Below are 17,601 nucleotides of genomic sequence, written 5' to 3' on the forward strand. Positions count from 1 at the left end.
CCAAGGAAACCTACAAATAATTTTATAGAATTTGTAACACTACTGAAAAATCTGTTTGGGATTTATGTCATTGCAAATGAAATATGCCATTTACAATCTGCCTTTTATAATTTATTAAGCAAGTTGAAAATATTCTTTTAAACAAGCTTTGACAGCTTGTCATTTACTGGAGCAGAAGAATTTATTTGATGATGGATCACAGAAATTGGATTTTTATGATGTCCCATCCATTTCAAAGGGCATTCTTTTCTCTGACAGGGTTGACACAGGATACCACTTCAGAAGCATCGAACATGCTCCAGAGGATTGTTTCTATTTTTAATTCATACAACTAGCCATTCTGCCTTTTCCTCAAGTTAGCCGAGTTCCTTATACTCCAACATCTTCATCTGAAAAAATAAGTACATACACACACACATATACACACACACATATACACACATGAGCTAAATGTTTAGGGTTGATGTGATGGACATTTAAAAATTTTATATGGAGCATTCTTGTCACGTAGCCTGCTTTAGTCCATCACCTGCTTGTGGCTGGCTGATGAACAACTTCACAGGGGAAACCTGGTGACTGTAATGTGTGTGCCAGTCTCAGAAGGCCAAATCCCAGACCCAGATCCCAGTGAAGTGATGACAAGGTTCCCCTGGGCTTCACTGAAGTTTGACAGAGGACCCAAAGGAACACATCTTAGCAAGCTCTCATTTCAAAGCTTTCTTACATGGGTCAAACCATTGGGAAGGTGCCTAGAGGAGGGAGAGGGACTGTCCTAAAGGGCTGTACCACTATTTTAGGATACAACACTAGAAAAGCTTTGTGTGTGTGACAGCTTGAATACCCTACTAATGTAAATACGGTCCAGACAAGGAATGCATACATAAAAAAACTGTTTCACAGCAAGCAGTACTGCAGGTTCTGTTTGCACACTGCTTGGAAGTGTTATTAAGCTAACGGTTTCCTGAGTGTTGATTTCATGCACCAAAAGAAAAAGAGAACACCCTGTTATTTTCATTTTGGCTAGAGTGCTCATTTTGAAGAGAAGAAAATGGTGGTCCAAACTAGCTCTGAGAGAGGCAAAACGCACCATTAACAAGCTCAATAAAACTCTGCATGCTGGGAGGTTAGACTGTTGCCACAGCTAATGTGATAGACTGTCTCTCACAAAATTATGGGAAATAAAATTACATAGGGACATTCCTTTGCAAATGTCCTAATTATGCTCACATGTTAGAGTGACTAAGAGAAAAAAAAACAACTAAAAAAAAATTTCTATTAAAGGTGCGTGGCGTATATGGTTCATTACATTTTCCAGAATTCTCAAGGTTTTTTTTAGTTTTCATAGAATCACAGAATGGTTTGAGTTAGAAGGGACCTTAAATATTATCTGGTTCCAACCCCCCTGCCACTGGCAGGGACACTTTCCAGTAGACCAGGTTGCTCAAAGCCCCATCCAACCCAGTCTTGAACACTTCTAGGGATGGGGCATCCACAGATTCTCTGAGGAACCTGTTCCACTGCCTCACCACGCTCATAGTGAAGAATTTTTTTCTTTATATCTAATCTGAATTGACCCTCCTTCAGTTAAAAGCCATTAACCTTGTCCTATCACTACATTTCCTTTTAAAAAGTCCCTCTCCAGCTTTCTTGTAGGCCCCCTTTAAACACTGGAAGGCTGTTATGAGGTCTCCCTGAAGCCTTCTCTTCTCCAGGCTGAAAAACCCCAGCTCTCTCAAAGTGTTTTCATGGGAGAGGTGTTCCAGCCCTCTGATCATCTTCATAGCGCTCCTCTGGACATGCTCTAACAGGTCCATGTCCTGTCTGTGTTGTTCCCCAGAGCTGAACGCAGTAGTCTAGATGAGGTCTCACGAGAGCAGAAGAGAGGGGCAGAATCACCTCCCTCGAACTGCTGGTCACACATTTTTTGATGCAGCCCAGAATATGGTTGGCTTTCTGGACTGCAAATGCACATTGCAGACTCATGTTAAGCTTCTAATCAACCAGCACCCCCAAAGCCGTTCTCCACCCAGCCTGTGCTTGGGATTGCCCTGACCCAGGTGCAGGACTTTGTACTTGGCCTTGTTGAACTTCGTGAAGTTCACACAGACCCACTTCTAAAGCCTGTCAAGGTCCCTCTGAATGGCACCCCTTCCCCCTGCATGTTGACTGCATTACATACATATTTATTTATTTATATTATTTATTTTCCTCTGAGAGTAATATGACAAATTATAGTGAATGAGCTTATTATTTTATTGATCATTATAATTTCTCTTGTTCTCTTTTAAAGCCAATAAATCCTGTGTCTTCAAGAAATGGTTACTTCTATCTGTCGTATTTCTATTTGCTCAGCTCCTGACCACTCACATGCTCGCAGAGGTGAGGAGCTTGGAACCAGGGGAAACCAAATTCAATTAAGTCATGGCTGGTGGCCACTGAGGTTCTGCAGAGGAAAGCTGTGATGACAGCAATGAGAGCAGGAACACGGAAAAGAGACAGAAATGGGATAATGGCAACATGGAAATTGTGGAAAACCAAGTAACTGCATCGCAGTGGTCCACGATGAGGGCAAGGGCAGCCTTCATGGGCTGGTGTGAAATATCTCTACGTGCTCACTGGGTGAGACAAAAGAGAGCTCAGGGATGCAAAAGCCAAATGCAGCTGAGCCTGGGAAGGCAAGTGTGAAAAGGTGCTCTGTGTCCCACTCTGCATGGTCCCCACCTTATTGTGCTTGCTCAGTTGTGCCCTGCATCTGGAGCAGAATATCTCACAAACACTGAAGCACAGGAATTTTAATTTTTTTTCTGATGTGCACTGTGGGGAATCATGAAAATCCTCTGGCCCTGACTTGTCTGTCTTTTCCTTTCAGAAAATGCTGAGTAAAAAAGAATAATAGAAAAAACCTCAAAGAAATCTTAAAGGGAATTTGAAATAGTTGCAAGAGTGCAGAGGCATCAAAGTTGTTATCAGTCAAGGGTTATCTTTCCTTTTAAAGCACATGTCTTTCTCTACAGTCAAATGAAGCTGTTGGAAAATAAATAAATAATTTTTTTTAAAAAAAGAGTTGACCTAAATTATAAATAGCAACATGAACATCTGTGAAAGCTTTGTCCTTCTAAGATACCCAAGAGGTGCTGCTCAGCATTGTAGGTCATGGAACCATGTACTTTTTAAAAACTGCTAAAGTGGCATTTTAGCCATATGAAAGACTGCAAATTAACAGTCTAAGAAAACAGTAAAACAATTACTGCCTTGCAAGAGGCTCAAGGACAAGAAAGCAGTAACTACTGCTTCTGGGTTTGTGCATTTGTTTTCTCCTGTGGGTGGAAAGAAAAACAAATCTTCCTACAGTAACTTAATCTCTGTCATAGTGAGTTTCAAGTTCAAGTTGTGAGCGGGAATAATTGGAGCTTTTCTTTCAAAGGGACAGGTAAACAGCATCTTTGGCTTTTGTCAGAACAATCTAGAAAGAGTTTTGCTCAGAATGTGCGAAGCTGTGAGTGATGAAGTTGCCTCTGACTGTGACCTTTCTTAAAGGCTGTTCATTCTTTTTGTAGGAAAAAATGGAGCTTTGTGGAAAATACGGAAAACTCTCAGGCACATTTTTTCTGCTGGGGAGGAAAAGGATCTTTAATAAATGTTGCTTTCAGGATTGACATTTGTCTTTGTTTTGAATCTAATGCAGAAAATTTTGGGGGAAAATCAGGAGTTCATTTTTTGTCCTATGTTTGGAACAATTAGGCTCCTCATCAGAGCCTCATCTCACCTCCCTATTTCGGCTAATTTCTCAAAACCCTGAACTCTGCAGAGCTCAAGAGCTACTGTTAAAATGCAGAAAACCAAGTCTAAATATTAAAAGTCGCCTTTTTGCTAAGAAGAAGGGGTGAGTTAAAATGAAATTACCATGGTGGTTTTTCTCTTGCATCTGTACTGTGGGGAACTTTACTCATCCTAATGCCCTCTTGAAGAGTGAAGACTCTGACACAACAGCTGCCTTATAGTAATAAAATAAACTTATCTGAGGCTATTTCTTCAACTAGATACTGTACATACAGTGGGTCTGACAGGTTAAATATAAGGCCCACAGGACTCCAGACCGTAATGTCAACATCTGGGTGTTGTTACTTTACTCGGTTGTTACTTTAATTATTTAATTAAGAGGTGGAAAGCTCAGAAAAGCTTTTATTGTGCATGTTGATTTCCACACTGTCAGATCTCAGCTTGACCTGCAACATGTGATCCCTCTGGATACTCCTCTCTGCACCTATAGCTAGAGCCCTCTAAAGGACAAGCAGAGGACAGGCTAACAGCCAGGAGGTAGCAGGAGAGGTGAAATTCTTGCCATCCTGTCCTCAGCTGGATCAGGATGGTTTCAATGCACCACAGGTCTTAATCTGAAATCATAGGTAGGAAAGAGATTGTAAGGGCCTTGTTTCCAGCAGCTCTAAGCATTTGAATCCAACATCTCCAAAAAAAAGGCATTTATCTGGAAAAATCTCATTCTCCAGCTACGCTTTCATGAGGAAAGTGGGTGCAAAAACACCAAAGAGAAGGTGACACAACTGCTGTGTGACCTGCACTTCCAAAATGTGGGTGCATCCACACCTAGGGACCCATTGCCAGCATGGGCTTGGTCCTCTGAAATTCAGCCAGCCACAACAGTCTGCACTGCCGCTTAGCTGGATGACAATTGCATGCTAAATCTTTCTTTTCAACCTCACAGATCTTTCCCCATCACTGATCTTATAAAGCTACTAAGTAGCCCAAATAGAGTGATTCCACACTTATGACTTCATTTCATGCTAATAGCCCTTAAGTAGCATGTTCACAATTCGCACCAGCTACCTGCAGCATGAGGGCTGGGAGGCTCTCACAATGAACTTGCCCCCGGCCCTGGTGCCTGACCAGCCTCTCCATGCTAGTTCCCAGTCAGGATCCACTTTCCTAGGGGAAAAGTAATTTTATTTTGACAGGGCTGTTCTATGATTAGAGAGGAAGGGAATCAGTGAGAGCAAGAATGACTGGAAGAGGTGAGAAGGGAGAAGTGCAAGCCAGTATTGCTGCTGAGTTCTTTTTTTCATGTATTTTAACATGGCATTTGCTCCCAGAACAATGCCGATTCTTCAGTGATAGAGGGGACACATTCTCCATCTTTCTCTTTTTTATTCATAATGAGAGCACTGCTGTTGATTAAAAGAGGCTACGTGCCAGCAGAAGGCAGATGACAATCTGCCTCTACTGCCATGCATGGAGTCGATCTGTACTTCTTTAATCTCTTCATCTATACTTTTAAAGAAAGCTAGTAAAAAAGAGGGGATTTACTCCTGTAAGAGACCTTAAAGGCTGGTTCAGCTGAAGCTTGATAATACAAAAAAAAAGCAGCAGAAAAGATACTGGCATGATAAGCTATGGCCAGCTGCCCTTTCTGCTAGATTGCACCTTAGTAAAAACAGCATTAAGGAAGGAAGGAGCCTATGGGAATTTTCTTAGAGAATTCAATCTCACAACCTTTCTGAGAAATCAACAGTTTCCGTTCCTATCTTGTCCTCGCCTCTTAAGGCCCTTCTCCATTTGCCAAACACCTCCGTAAGTCATTCAAAGATACCGCACAGGCATCCTGCTTCTGCAGTACTCACATACCACCTTTTTTCAGCTCTGTGTGTTTATTTTCCAGTTCTGCACACCTTCGTTTATAGGTTTTAAGTTCTTCAGTGCAGGGATGCTCATTGAGGACCTTGGTTTGTGCTCTTCACTTTGGCAGGATTTAACAAATAATGGCATGCCTGAGTTATAGCGGCAGTGGGAATCAACACTGAATTTCTCAACCCCATTGCACTCATACAGATAATGCTATGCTGTCATTTCACATTGAACATGCTAATTGTATTTTATACAACTTTCAGTAGAATTTTTCTAATTTTAAATGTAACTGCCATTGCTTTCAAGAGCTGCATTGGGAAAAGGAAACGTCATGAGAGATACATTCTTCACATTAGTGTGGAACAGGCCCCTGCAAATCTTGTGTCCCAGTATCACTGTTACAGAAGGACTGTCAGACTCTTCTCTAGCTGCTCATTTTTCACTGTTTGTAGCCATCATAATGATATGAAACACAGGATTCATTGACACTTGTACATCCTTGCCTTGCTTGTTTTGCTGAATTTAACACCTCCTAGAGATCACTAGGGGTTATACCTTATCAGCATTACGCTGGATGGTATTCATACAGTCCAGCACCCAGGACCTAGCTTGGCCTGTCTCCCTTGACTTGATGAGCAGATGATGCTGCATGTAAGCAGCAGGCTCCTTCCTGAAAACAAATTCAGAGCAAGAAACAAACTACAGAAGTTTGCAACCATCTCTCCTCTGGCTCTGGGGGGAGCTCCACATTGCCCACCTTTCCAATTGCCTCTTTAATACAGTACCAACCGACTGATTCACTGCCATTCATGTGTCTTATGCCTTACGTCCAGTACTGGAGAGAATAGATGGATGCTCTAATCATTAATCTGAGAGTAAGGCCACCTGTGGCCATGCTTTATCACTTATTTTCCAGGAGATGCAATGCAAGCCTTAGCCTACCCCTCCCAGCACCCTGAACAGAACAACATTCCTCACACACGTTACAGAGACACGCACTAGAGAGGCTGCAAAGTGCAAAATCCATGCTTATGGGGGAACCACAAAAAATACAAAGCACATGAATCTTGGTTCATGAAAAGCAGTCCTCAGCCGAGAGGCAATCACTGAGAATGGCCATTGTTGATGTGCAGGTTACTTTGACTTGGCCCAACCTGCAATGAAAGAGGATCATCTTGTGTTTGCAGGCCTACAGCACAGTTGCTCTGTTTAAGTTCCCAGGTAGGACTTACAGATGCAACTCTAATAAAAAGCATCTGCTTTACTACAATGAAATTATTTTCCACCCGAATTTCTTTCTTGAATCCTGAAGTTGTCCAGCTGCAATTTAATGGTGTTCTGTTCAAGAACAGGTTGGATGGGGCCTTGAGGAGCCTAAGGTGTCCTTGCCCATGGCAAGGGATCTTTAAGGTCCCTCCCAACCCAAACATTCTATGATTCTATGGTTCAATATTTTCTGCTCTCTTTTTTCTAAACAAAAATCTCATTCCTGTAAGTCTTCTTTAGATAAAAAATTCTGACCCAGATAAAACTTTATGTTAGCCTATGCAGCAATTCTCATGAGCAAAAATCATTAGTGGAGTCCAACCTTAAATCTAAAGCATCAAACTACAAATTTATTCATAGAATAAAGATATGAAAGGATCAGCACCCTGAATAATGTGATTAAATTACATACCTAGGAATTATTTAATAATGTTGGGGGGTTTGCCCTGTGCCTGCACAGCTTCCCTCAGTCTCTCCTTCATGCCGCTCAGCCTTTTGCTTCAAAGGCATCTGGGTTCCTTTAAAAATTCCCCATGCAGCACTGACATGGGGCATATACTTGTGGGGATATTTCAGCATTTTAATTAAAAGTTAAACTGTAAAGCAGCCTGGGCCCACTCAGTGCCGAAACAGGGTTAGGGCAGAACTACAGATCTTCTGCCTTTGATGGCTGACAGGAACCCACCATGTTCCTCCCACCAGGACACAGACAGGATTCCCTCACATTTCAGGTGGAATATAGACGGTGCTCTCTTATCTTTACAACAACCCCAATTATATCTGACATCAGATGTACACCACCAAGTCACAGAGCAGTCCTTGTATGAAACACTAATGAGGTGACAGACGAGACCTGAACAGCAGCACGATTTGCAAGAGCTTATACAGAACAGACATACGGGGGAGGGAAAGAAACAGAAAAACTAAGAAAAAAAAATACAAGAAGGACCTTCTTTCAATTCAATTGATTAGAACAAAGGATGTGGAAACACGGTGTGGCTCTGACCTCTGCTTTAGCAGGTGCATAAGTGAAGAAATAGGGGGGGTTGGACTGGAGCCTCTTCACGTGGGCTTTCTTGGTCCTAAACCAGAGGGAGAAGTGTGTGTCTGACTGCACATGTATTTGCTGAAGGAACAATGGCATAGTGGAAACCAAAACCAGTCACCACCTTTTAGAGTTGCAAAGGGTCCAAGTTAAATATTGCACGATTGTTTTATTCAACTATTAATTCATTCACTGTTGTAAGATTACTTTCAGCATAGTGAAGGTAAGCCCATCTAGTGGAGAGTCATAGGAACAAGCGAATTCAACAGTCAAAGCAGCTGTTTACAATTATGCTATTATTGTTTGGTGCACCTTCAGAAAAGATTTCATCATTTCAGGTAGTCTGCCAAGCCACGAGTATTCATTTATGTCCTAAAAAGACTTAGTGCTAAAAATACAAATAAAATACACTGTTCTTATCTATTGCTTATTTGTGAGGTGATTAAGTACAAAAACCTCTCATCAGCTCTAGGGATGTCCACATGCACCAAGTGACTGGCTTTTTATAAAAAGTAAATCTGTGACAGTTTTGAAAGATTAAAAATCTTTGTATTATCAGATTTCATAAATTCCATAGCTCTAAGGAGTCCTACACACTTGTTTATGAGGAAGAGAAATAACAAAGCATAATTTAAACATCAAGGACAACAGTGTAACACAGCTTCTAAGTTGTTATATCTTGGATCAATCTGTTGTAGATCCCAGGAAGACGTGAGTGTTCAGGATGTTGCATCATTCACCCCCATCAGCGGAAGAGATTAAATTTTTTGAATAAATCCCCCTCTGGTGGTTAAAGGAGGAAGTAATTTTTTTTTTTCTGACTTGTTGACTCAGCCAGCATTTTATAATAGACTGTTCAAGCCTTACTAAATAAATATTATCTACTGAAAGTCAGATGGGTGCAGAAACCTGGTACAATTGTGTCCATTCCATACTGGCTACCTGTAATATTGAATAAAAACAAACCCAAAGCCAAAAATGCTGTGCTACTATGTTAGAAAGTAAATTTGGTTAGTTGGGTTTTAAAGGGTAAGCTATTTAACTCAAATAAAGCATCGTTATGAATTAATTTTCAGACCAGAACTGCTGAGGATGCAAGTGCAGATTTCAGCAGAAGAGATACCTTATTTCAAGTAATGGGGTTTAGCGTCTTCAGGAACCCGGCGAGTTTTGCAGAGAAAAAGTGTGCACGCTCAGAGGAAGAGACAGTCTTCCCTTTGCATTTTGTATTACCTGAACCATGTAAATCACTAATTCTGCTAAGTAAGCAAGGGCTCAGGATCCTGATTCAGTGCACAGTTAGTGGGTTGTAAAGCCTTTAATCTCTAAGTCAAAAGTTCAAGTGTATTCCAATATTGCAAAACCAGAAGTTCTTAGGTGTTTTGCTAGAGCCAGCCCAGTTGTAGCAAATCACCTCCACATTGAGCAAGGCCAGTGTGTTGCAGTCAGCTTCTTAAGTTAAGTTACATGTTGTAAAGGCACAACGTCAAATGAAGGAGCTGTTTCTGTACACCACTGTTGCCTGCCAGAGCACTAAAGAATTTAATTTTCCACATATATGAGAAAAAAGAAAAAAAAAAACCCAAAATTAAAAACACCCAAAGCATTAAAGAATTCCAACAGCTCTCATGATTTGCTTCCAAAGACAGCTATTAAACTTCCTTGGTACTATCTCTGAAATCCCAGTGACTGAAAACAGGTACTAGTTTAAATATTAAAAGGGATACTCTGGGTCTCACATCAAGCACCAAAGCTATTTCAATATAAAATCATTTAGAAAGATGCCTGTGGTGGTAGCATCAGCTCAGTTAGAACTTACATGCAGAATAGCCATGTAACAAGGTGTTTCTACAGGTTTCCTGTCTGTGTGCTTCAAAAACTGTTTAGGAAAAGAAGTCTTAACACAGTTTTACTGCTGACAGAAGATTGCAAACCCACAACCCCAAGAAGCCTATGAGAAGGCCTCTACAGAATGGTCAACTGGGTATTTGGAGACTAACTATGTTCATCTTGCTATCAAAATCGAGCCCAATGGTATCAGAGTCTGAAATGGAATACAAGACCTTTTAAACCAGACATACAGCATATGACAGGCAAACGTGTTTTTCTGGCAGACTACAGATTCACTGAAGAGCGCTTACATTCTGTTACTCAGATTACACTTGGCAGAAATGAGGATCCAATCACAATACAAATGACACAGTTTCCAGCAATCCGGGTTTGCTGTCCTTCAAAAACACAGATGAAAAATCTTCCATCTATTGAACCAACAATTCCTTTTCATATTGTTATATTTTCAAAGAAAGACATAAATCAGACTTGACTTTACTAACCTGGACTCATATTTGTAAAATTAAAATTGGCATTATTATAAAGCTGACAGAGAACTTGGGACATGGAAGTATACCTGCAATGGTCAATCCTTATTTTTAAGGTAATGGCAATAGGAAATAAATAACAATACTAGTACAGTTTTTCAAAGTGTTTTTTTTTTTAATTTAAAAAGTTGGTCAAACAAAATGAATATTTACAAAACATTGAGCCTTTCAATTCTGTTATCAAAATCTGTTGAACACAGTACACATAAAACAAAGTAGAATACTATACAAATCTAAAATATAATATCAATAAAATTCATGTGATTGACTTAATAAAAACTACATCATTTCCCAAGTAGGAAAGGTAAAATATGAACCAGCCCAGCTTGCTGAATATGCAGACTTCCAATAGATTCATTAGAGATAGCCTCTGAGTAGTAATGTAACAGTCTAGTACTTGATGCTAGGTCAATCATGGGGCTCAACTCTTGAATGTAAACAGTACATACAAAATTTACAGGTATTTTCAAAGGCCCATTCTTAGTCTTCGCAAAGATGTTATAATTAACTAATACAACTGATGCAATCTCTCTGTCTAGGACTGTTCCTGCATAAGGGCTTAACTTGTTTGCCCAAAAGAGAAGAAGAATTTAAATTCTTCTGTTGGACAAAAAGAATAGAAAAATTTAATAAAGCTGAACCAAAATTTTAAAAGCCCATTTTCTACCAGGCTACGAAATTGAGTGTCCTTTCTTATCACAGACACAAAGAAAGGAAAAAATTCAGATGATTCAAACCAGGATAAGGAGTGGGATACTGTAAATTCTTCAGAAGATTTCTCAGTGCTTTCAGAGAAAGGCAGCATGTGCACTCATCTAGTGTCTGATATAAACAGGTAAGAAGACTGGCATGCAGAAAGCTGAACAGTTCCATTACGCAAAAGAAATCTGTACTTGGTTCTCTTTCCTTTTATACAGCATACCAGATTTTAGATCCAATGATGTTTCACCTAGATCACTAACAGAAGGAAGCCTTCACATCAAGGCCAGCCAAACGCTTAATTTCACTGTGTAACTGGCAAAGCAACGTTAACAGGCACTTGGCTAGGCTGCTGTGCTGGAGACCCATTATTAAGAGGCTGTTGTGGAACAGCAGCTGGTTCCATCTTGCTGATGTGTGTTATGAAGCGCAATCGAAGTTTCAAAGCTGGTCTTAAATTGCAAATTATTTTCTCAACCTGTTAAAAAGACAGAAATGCATTTTCTAAAACAGGACTACTTTAACATATGTCACTAGTGTACACAAACATCACATTAGCAAAACAGGAAAAAGATATAGTACATAGTCATATTTATGTCAATATTTTGCTTACCACATTAATTTTAGGACCTCTTCTAATAACTAACCTTAAAAATTCCCTCCCTGGTGTAACAGTTGTGCACCAAAGCTTTGCAAAACAATTCACTCAACTGACACTTTAAAAAATGTATACTGTTATAAAATAAACTTAAATTGGGTGAACAATTTTTCATTGAACATGGATGCATTCTTGCTTCTGGCACTTATCAAGTTATATTAATGAATCAGAAATTAGGCTAAAACTTAAAAGATAGATTGAAATGAGGAAAAGTTATGAAACTTCCAATAGCTTTATTTCTAGTCATTGCTTTAATAACAGTACTTAAAGTACCCTCAAGCTGTTATTTTAAATTTCATAATTTAATAAATTAATTCATAATTTCATAAATTAATATTGAAATCCAAGATACCCAAGTCTATTGCATCTGAACTTTAAAATGTGTGCAAGTGCATCAATTTCCCAGTTTGCATGTAGAGACCAGTCAACCGTTAAGCATTTTGTTTTATTGCTACCGATGAAAATAATTCATAAAGAGATTAAATTTCTATATGGGAAGAAAGCTATCTACTGTATACTTACTTGGTCTTTCACACTGTCACCTGTAAACATATACTTCATATGATATAAGAAGTCACATATAGGATCCATGTAGTTCAGGTGTGAGCTGTACCGATCTGCATTCAGTAGCATCTCATAAAATGCCACTCCAATCTGTTTCCAAAGACGCAAAAAGCACCCCAGAGGAAGACAGGTTTTAAAACACTTTAGAGTAGAAACACAGTCAAACAGTCTAATAAATATACGTACTGCTTTTTAAGTATCTGTGTTTCCTAACTATTTACTTTCTTACAAGGACAAATGGGCAGGTCTAATCCATTCCGTTATACTTAATCAAATGATCCCATTTTCCCAAGTTAACTTCCAGTGAGTGCATTGATGGTATTTTGGTACTTGCTACACAATGCTTAAACATAATCGACTGCAATATGGTTTGAGTAAGCACCTACAAAACTTGCAAAAGTAGACCTTCTTTCTAGAACAGTCTCTGCTACCTGCTGTTTTTTAGCTCACCTGCCTACCAGCCAGCTCCATCTCCTATCTCCTCCCCTACCCTTACCCACATGGATATGAATGCAAGAAACAGCTAGTGCTCCTCAATTCTCACTTTTCAGCTCTTCCGTACTTTCTTCCCTGGCACAACAGCTTTTAAAACAGGCACGAGGTCTAATGTATATGCTTCATGCACTTTGAGAACTAAGGAAAGCATTGCTCTTTTTGAGGTTGTATTTCCTTTCTTTTTTGTTTTTACTTTAAAAAGGCTGACAAGATATCAGTTAACTGTGTAGCTGAATTCCAACTCAGCAATTCAGACGCTTGAAAATACTATGTAATTTCTAGACTTTGATTTCGAATGTTTATCAGAGATCTTTATCAGATTCTGCTTTGCAATATAATTGCAAAGTTAGAATAATACATAGCGTATAAAGTAGAGCAAGAGCTACACTTTACCTCTATCATGCAGCGTGTCCTCTCCTGCTGGAACCGTTGTAGAAAAGGACCAACAAGGTGGTAAACATAGAGTAACTGGAACTCTGTTTTCACTATAGGTATCAATACTTCTGTGAGGAACCTGTGGGATTTCAAGACACTTACTACTTCAACTGGAATTCTTCTTTTTCCCTTCTTTCCCTTACTCCAAATTCTAGCCAAAACATTACATTCTCTCACAGATTTGGACCTACTTTTTACAAAATACAGTGTAGTTATGCAAATTTTAGTTGTTTCAAATATTAGTTACTTTAGAGAAGCTCTAGAATATTTCCAGGCATTATTACTGGACTAGATCAGGCAACAATTCTAAGCTCTGTTACAATCAATGGTTTAAGAAAAATCAAAATTAATAAAAGCATAAAAAGCTAATCAAGATTAAAAAAGGGCTCATTAAAGGCAGTGACACTCTAGAGGAAAGCCCCAAAGCTTACAGAAAACAAGAGCTATGTCAGTGGAAGAGGGAGCTGTAATAAAACTTCCGATATACTTGGGGAGTTTTGGAGCTCCCCTATACAGCTAAAGCCTTGTAATCTACAAAATGAATGGAATTTAAAAGACAAATCAAGTCAAGTATCATTACACCTACTTAGGAATGAGAGAAAGCTGTCCAATGCTAGAATGATGCCAGACAGCATGTGCCAAAGCCAAGGTGTAGCTACAACTCATCTCAGAATAAGACTGGTGACATGCGGTGAAGTCAAACAGCTGGAATGGGTAACCAACCCACTCTGTTTCTGATGTCAAGCTGGGACTGTTGATTATGCTCACAATGCGATCATGGAGAACAATCCAGTACGGCTCCTAGAAAAAAACCCAAAAAGTCAGAATCACTGCTGAAAAGAAAATCATCTAAGACAACACTTACTCATCTCTTTCTGCTACTACTGCATTTCTAAGATGTTTTCAGCTACATGGTATTTTATATACCTGCCTAACAAACATGAAATTTAAGCAGCACAACACAGAAAGCATCCATGTTATTGGATGTGGCACACTCGAGTCTCTGGCATTATCAGGACATATTTCATAAATTTAATTATTTAGCTAGATAATACAGAGATCTCCAGCAGAAGCGGAGCAGAAGTAAAAAGCCTTAATGGAAGAAAACTAGGAATCTTCTCAGTTTTCTGAGTACAGGCACAAATAGACCCCAAATCCAAAATGCAAACAGGAAACAAAAAAAGGTTACAAAAGCCAAAGAATATAGATGAAGATGCAATAATAAGAAGCATTATAAAAATAATAAGGATTAAATACATGTTGGCTTTCTTTCAAGAAAAGCAGCCATTTTGTTGCCAAAGAAAAGTTGCAAGGAAAGGATAATTGTTTCACATATAAGCAACAGATACATAAAATCAAAATTATTCAGGCAGTCCTGATCAGCTACCAAGACTCATTAGGTTTAGAAGATCAAAGTTTTCCCTGATACACGAACTCTAGTATGACATACATTTGCTTTAACAATTTCAGGCACATCTCATTTAAATGGTTGAAAGAGGCATAGGATGTGCAAGTGCAAGCATTAACAGAAAATCAGCTTTGCATCAGAACCCTTATAGTTCTCAATTAATACTACATATGTGGCATTTAACTACGGCTTTAAATAAGAGTAACTTAGTACTTTTCACCCCAGTCTCAAAACATAATATAAAACCAGAAACCCTTTTCAATTTTTCCATGCAGGAGGAGGAGGAGGTTTCTCTCAAACATTTAAGAAGCCTTCTGAACAGCTCTCTGTGGAATCTACAACATATGCATTAGACATTGGCTATCACACTGCAAACTGCAGACGTTTCTACAACATACAACAGAAAGATTATAAATCTTACATGGAAGTAGTTATTTTTTGTTTATTTTAAAATACAACATATTGACTCACTGGTAAGGCTGTGATAATTAGTCCAATCGCATTCATCCAAGCTGTGATGTTCTCTCTAGGCACCAGGGGTTGACTAGAGATAAAGAAAAAGAAAGCTAAAACTCTGAACTTCACAATCACAGTTTGTGCTTCTGGCACACCTAAAGGCAGGGTATACTTAGGCAAAGAATATTTCTCAAGTTGAGAGAACTTTACACATACAGGTATTTATGAAAGCCAGCAGACAGAACAAATGGCATTGTGATGTTGCTTGGAAAACTTTGTTCATGGATCATTTTGCATTAGATTCAAAGGCTGTTATTATACTGTTCTTCCTACTGAACTGATTTCCATGCTTAACGGTTACTGGTCCGTTTATTGGCTCCAAATAGAGATAAGAATCATACATTACAAAGCTGAATAGGGCTGAAAACAAATCTTTTCAGTGCCCACCAAAGCCACTCTATCATTCTCCTCCTCAGCTGGACAAGGGAGATAAAATGAAACAAAAGGTTTGAGATAAGGACAGGGAAAGATCCTTCATCAGTTACTGTGATGGGCAAAAAAGATTTGACTTGGGGAAAAATTAATTTTATTTATTGCCAATCAAATCAGAATAAGGTAATGAGAAATAAAAAAATAAAACACCTTTCCTCTATCTCTTCCTTCTTCCTGGCCTTAACTTCATTTAGAATTTTTTCCACTTACTCCCTCAACAGCAGCACAGGGGGACAGGGAATGGGGGTTGCGGTCAGTTCGTCACACCTTGTTTCTGCCACTCCTTCTGCCCCAGGGGAAGGATTCCTCATGCTCTTCCCCTGCTCCAGCATAGAGACCCTTCCACAGGAGACAATTCTCTACGAACTTCTCCAACATGAGTCCTACCCATGGGCTGCCATCCTTCATTAACTTCTCCAATGTGGGTCCCTTCCATGAGGTGCAGTCCTTCAGGAACAGAGCCAGTCCAGTGTGGGTCCCCCCAGGGATCACAAGTTCTGCCAGCAAACCTTCTTCAGCCTGGGCTCCTCTCTCTACAGGTCCACAGGTCCTGCCAGAAGCCTGCTCCAGCGCAGGCTCTCTACAGGGTCACAGCCTCCTTTAGTCCTTTGGGCATTCACCTGCTCCAGTGGACTGCAGGTGGATATCTGCTCCACTGTTAACACTCCACGGGCTGCAGAGGGACAACCTGCTTCATCATGGTCTTCACCATGGGCTGCAGGGGAATCTGCTGCAGCCTATGGATCACCTCCTCCCCCTCCTTCTTTGCTGCCCTTGGTGTCTGCAGAGTGGTTTCTCTCACATAGTCTTAATCCTCTCTCTGGCTGCAGTTGCACATTCTCCACCCTTCATTCCCACTTCTTAAATACATTATCCCAATGATCTTGGCTTGATCTTGGCCAGCAGTGGGTCTGTCTTGGAGCCAGTTGGCATTGGCTTTATTGGACACAGGGGAAGCTTCTAGTAGCTTCTCACAGAAGGCACCTGTGTAGCCCCCCTGCCCCTATCAAAACCTTGCTACACAAACCCAATACAGAATCACTGCAAGAATCCAAAGGGATCTGAACAGGCTGGACCACTGGGCTGAGACCAATGGGATGAGGTTTAACAAGGCCAAATGCCGGGTCCTGCACTTGGGACACAACAACCCTATGCAGTGCTACAGACTAGGAGAAGTCTGGCTAGAAAGCTGCCTGGAGGAGAAGGACCTGTGGGTGCTGGTTGACAGATACTGAACATGAGCCAGCAGTGTGCCCAGGTGGCCAAGAAGGCCAATGGCATCTTGGCTTGGATCAGAAACGGCGTGACCAGCAGGTCCAGGGAGGTTATTCTCCCTCTGTACTGGGCACTGGTGAGACCGCACCTCGAATACTGTGTTCAGTTCTGGGCCCCTCGCTACAAGGAGGATGTTGAGGCTCTGGAGCGCATCCAGAGAAGAGCAACAAAGCTGGTGAAGGTGCTGGAGATCAATCATTTTAAGGGAACCATGCTGAATCAAATGTTCCTGAAGCACACAAAATTCACCACAGAACAGAAATTCAATGCATGATAGCCTTGTTCATTCATCCTCTGAAAATACTTTATATAAAACTTAGAAGTATTCATACTTGCTTAAAAATGTATAAAAACCTAAGAAAATGAGTATCACAGACTACCTTAGTAATCTGTGTGATAACATTAAGTATTATATATTGCACAACACAGTTTCAGAGAGCCAACCTACCTCTTCAGCACAACATTCAATAGTGCATTGCCCACATCCTCCCCTGGTACAGCCAGAGCCATGAGTTCAACACAGGTAACATGGAGAGCATGGGCAGCTGGGTTAGGAAACTCATTGAATCTCCAGTCACAGTTTGGAAAGGGACCAGGTGATTTGCCTGCCATAGGTGACAATGATTAAGGAAAATAAAACCTGCCCAACACTGATTAGTGTAAGCAGAACACTGCTTGAAAATATATGTATATACCACACATTCTAAGCTGAAATTAAATGAAAGATAAGCTACTGAGAACAATTAAACAACCACATTTCCTAAAAATAAGACATATGGACAAAAATATG

The 17,601-nt window shown here is 40.1% G+C and overlaps 1 protein-coding gene across 2 annotated transcripts in view; it reads right to left on the reverse strand.

Annotated features, from left to right (window-relative positions):
- Positions 1-10,841: 10,841 nt before the first annotated feature.
- MED23 (mediator complex subunit 23) overlaps positions 10,842-17,601 on the reverse strand; it is a 42,258-nt gene continuing 35,498 nt past the window's right edge. For both annotated transcript variants that reach the window (XM_069851896.1, XM_069851895.1), the window contains 6 exons: positions 17,260-17,425; positions 15,060-15,132; positions 13,767-13,981; positions 13,139-13,259; positions 12,209-12,340; positions 10,842-11,506 (listed from right to left, as the gene is read on the reverse strand). In XM_069851896.1, coding sequence (XP_069707997.1) covers positions 11,333-11,506; positions 12,209-12,340; positions 13,139-13,259; positions 13,767-13,981; positions 15,060-15,132; positions 17,260-17,425 — 881 coding nt within the window. In that variant the 3' untranslated portion in view covers positions 10,842-11,332. The remainder of the gene's footprint in view (positions 11,507-12,208; positions 12,341-13,138; positions 13,260-13,766; positions 13,982-15,059; positions 15,133-17,259; positions 17,426-17,601) is intronic.

Source organism: Phaenicophaeus curvirostris, chromosome 2, assembly GCF_032191515.1.
Source record: "Phaenicophaeus curvirostris isolate KB17595 chromosome 2, BPBGC_Pcur_1.0, whole genome shotgun sequence".
In the NCBI taxonomy this organism is placed as follows: Eukaryota; Metazoa; Chordata; class Aves; order Cuculiformes; family Cuculidae; genus Phaenicophaeus; species Phaenicophaeus curvirostris.